This window comes from Nyctereutes procyonoides, unplaced genomic scaffold, assembly GCF_905146905.1.
Source record: "Nyctereutes procyonoides isolate TBG_1078 unplaced genomic scaffold, NYPRO_anot_genome, whole genome shotgun sequence".
NCBI classification, from domain to species: Eukaryota; Metazoa; Chordata; class Mammalia; order Carnivora; family Canidae; genus Nyctereutes; species Nyctereutes procyonoides.
Genome location: NW_026575052.1, coordinates 65,134,196 through 65,136,653, shown reverse-complemented (window position 1 = coordinate 65,136,653; position 2,458 = coordinate 65,134,196). Strand labels below are relative to the sequence as shown.

The window sequence follows — 2,458 nt, the reverse complement described above, 5'->3', positions numbered from 1 at the left end:
TTACACTGTTCATAATATATAGAAAAATCTTTAGTATGAAAAAAAGGATAATTTCATCTTAATGTTACTTATTTAGATAACTTACAAGTACTTAAAAGTGAAAGAACGTCACTTAAAATACGTTCTCTAAATCTGTTAGTCTCTCCCATATTTGAATTAACGAATATATTATATATTCTACTTTGTACAAAGGAGAAAATAAGAAAAAAGTATTCTGGCCGTTGAGTAAATTAGTATCCTGCCAAGGCTCTGTTATGCTTTTTCTGACTCGAATTATACATTTATAATATTGGGATATATCCTTTGTTCTATAATAAGAGCAAAATGTTTCAAGAGAAATACAAATTGTGGTGTGGAGCAGAAATCAAACTTATCTAAGTTCTAAATAGTTCTAACAGTTATTTTTAGGCCTCATTTAGATAGCATTGGTTATGTTTTACATGTTTAAGGAGTGTTATTCTAATTTTCAAATAATTATTTGGCTCTTGTCAAAATAAATCCATGTGGTTCCATGGTCATAAATTTATTCTAAATCCTTTGGTCTCAAATTTCTTAGTTTGAATTTGGCAAATTTTATAGACTTAACCATAATTCTATATTTATATCCTATAAGGCTCTAAATTTCTACCCTAATATTAGCAGACTTCCATTGACTCTGTTTCACCTGTAACAAAATGAAGTGACCCAATGTTTCCCCTTCACCTTAGAAAGAAGGAAAACATTTACAGGAATACATCGGTGTTTTACCATGTGTCCCAAGCCATCTGCAAGTCACATAAAAGCCTTATGTTCGCTGCATGGTTCTTTTTATTTTAGAAGATCTAAACAAACTGTAAAGTAATATTTTAAGTCTGGAATTAAAGCAGATATATAGGGAGTGCTATCTGATTCAACTACCCGGTGAGGTAGGTATAAATCTTCTCAAGTTTTATTTAATAACAGGAACATTTCTTACCCTTAGTTGTAAGTGCTTATGGTGTTCCCAGAAAATAATAAGTTATTGACTGAAAGGTAGTGCTGAGTGAGGTTCAGGCCAGAGAAGGGTGTCTAACTGGATTGTCAGGACAGAGAACTGAGGACACGAAGCATCAGCTGGGAGCAGGAGTGGAAGCTAAGAGATAGGAGAGCCAGGAAGTTCTAAAGTAGGTATTGTCTGATGATAGTAGAAAAATAGGATGGAGGAACACCTGGGTGGCTCAGTGCTTGAGCACCTGCCTTAGGCCCAGGGCGTGATCCTGGAGTCCTGGGATTGAGTCCTGCAGGCTCCCTGCAAGGAACTGGCTTCTCTTCTCTCTGCCTGTATCTCTGCCTCTCTCTCTCTCTCTCTCTCTCTCTCTCTCTCTCTCACACATAAGTAAATAAAATCTTTTAAAAAAAATAGGATGGAAAAGGCTGGAAGGCTCCCAGGCAGGGAGCTGTGCCTGATGCTGAACTTTTATACCCTGTCACGAAGAGTATTTGTGTGAGAGGGATGGACCTATTTGAAAGCATAACTGGGGAAGTTCCTCAGTAGCTCAGTGGTTGAACATCTGCCTTTGGCTCAGGTCATGATACTGAGTCCTGGGATCAAGTCCCACACTGGGCTCCCTGCAGGGAGTCTGCTTCTCCTTCTGCCTATGTCTCTGCCTATCTCTATGTCTCTCATGAATAAATAAATGAAATCTCTAAAAAAATAAAAATAAAACTTTTTATTTGCATATTTTAAAAATTTGAGCCTTCCAGTAATTAAAATCATTTGAACAAAAAAAAAAATGGCACTCTCATTACACTGCATTTTACAGCCTGCAGGACACCTGCGACAAGCTTGGTTTTAACTCTGGAGTTCAGGGTCATCCCATCCAGCTTCTTCCTTCACCAACATGCAAGTTCTTTTCCTTCCCTGCTCCTGAGACAGGCAGACAGGAGAGGCAGGTGTGGTGTTCCCTGTCAGTAGTTCTCAATTCTTTGATCCAACCTCTTTGCCTCTTCCAAAGTTAAACAGCTAAACAAAGTAAAATAAGAAGGCGATGCTTGTGGAATGGACAGCGCACATTGGCAGCACACACCGCATTATGATTCGCCTGCTTGCTTCTCCTGTTCAGTTGTCTCTCTTGAAAGCAGTGAATTTTTCTCTTGTGTTTCTGTCTTCTTTAATTTTGACTTATCGAACTTCTTAATCTCAGACATGCCCGGTTTGTCAGACATGGTTGCAGAGGAAGCAAGGAGAGCGAGGCATTGGAGTGAATGAGGTCTGGTCTGCCCAGTGGCCACCATCGATCACCTCCGACAAAGTTTTTATTTAATTTTTCTTATCTTCAATCCTTTGAAAGAACTATTGAGCACTATTATTCCAATTTTGGGTATGAAACATACTAAGCATGACCTTGACCTTTCTATCATGGTTTTTAACTTTGTCTTATGGATTTTCTGGCCCTCCCCCAGCTCAAGAGTGTGAGATAGAGAATTCTCTGCCTTTGCT

General features: G+C 38.6%; 1 protein-coding gene across 1 annotated transcript; it reads right to left on the bottom strand.

Annotated features, from left to right (window-relative positions):
* Nucleotides 1–2,049: 2,049 nt before the first annotated feature.
* On the bottom strand, nucleotides 2,050–2,253 carry LOC129514170 (thymosin beta-4, Y-chromosomal-like). The gene has a single exon (XM_055332742.1). The coding sequence runs from the start codon at nucleotides 2,251–2,253 to the stop codon at nucleotides 2,050–2,052; it is 204 nt and encodes a 67-aa protein (XP_055188717.1).
* Between the last annotated feature and the right edge of the window lie 205 nt (nucleotides 2,254–2,458).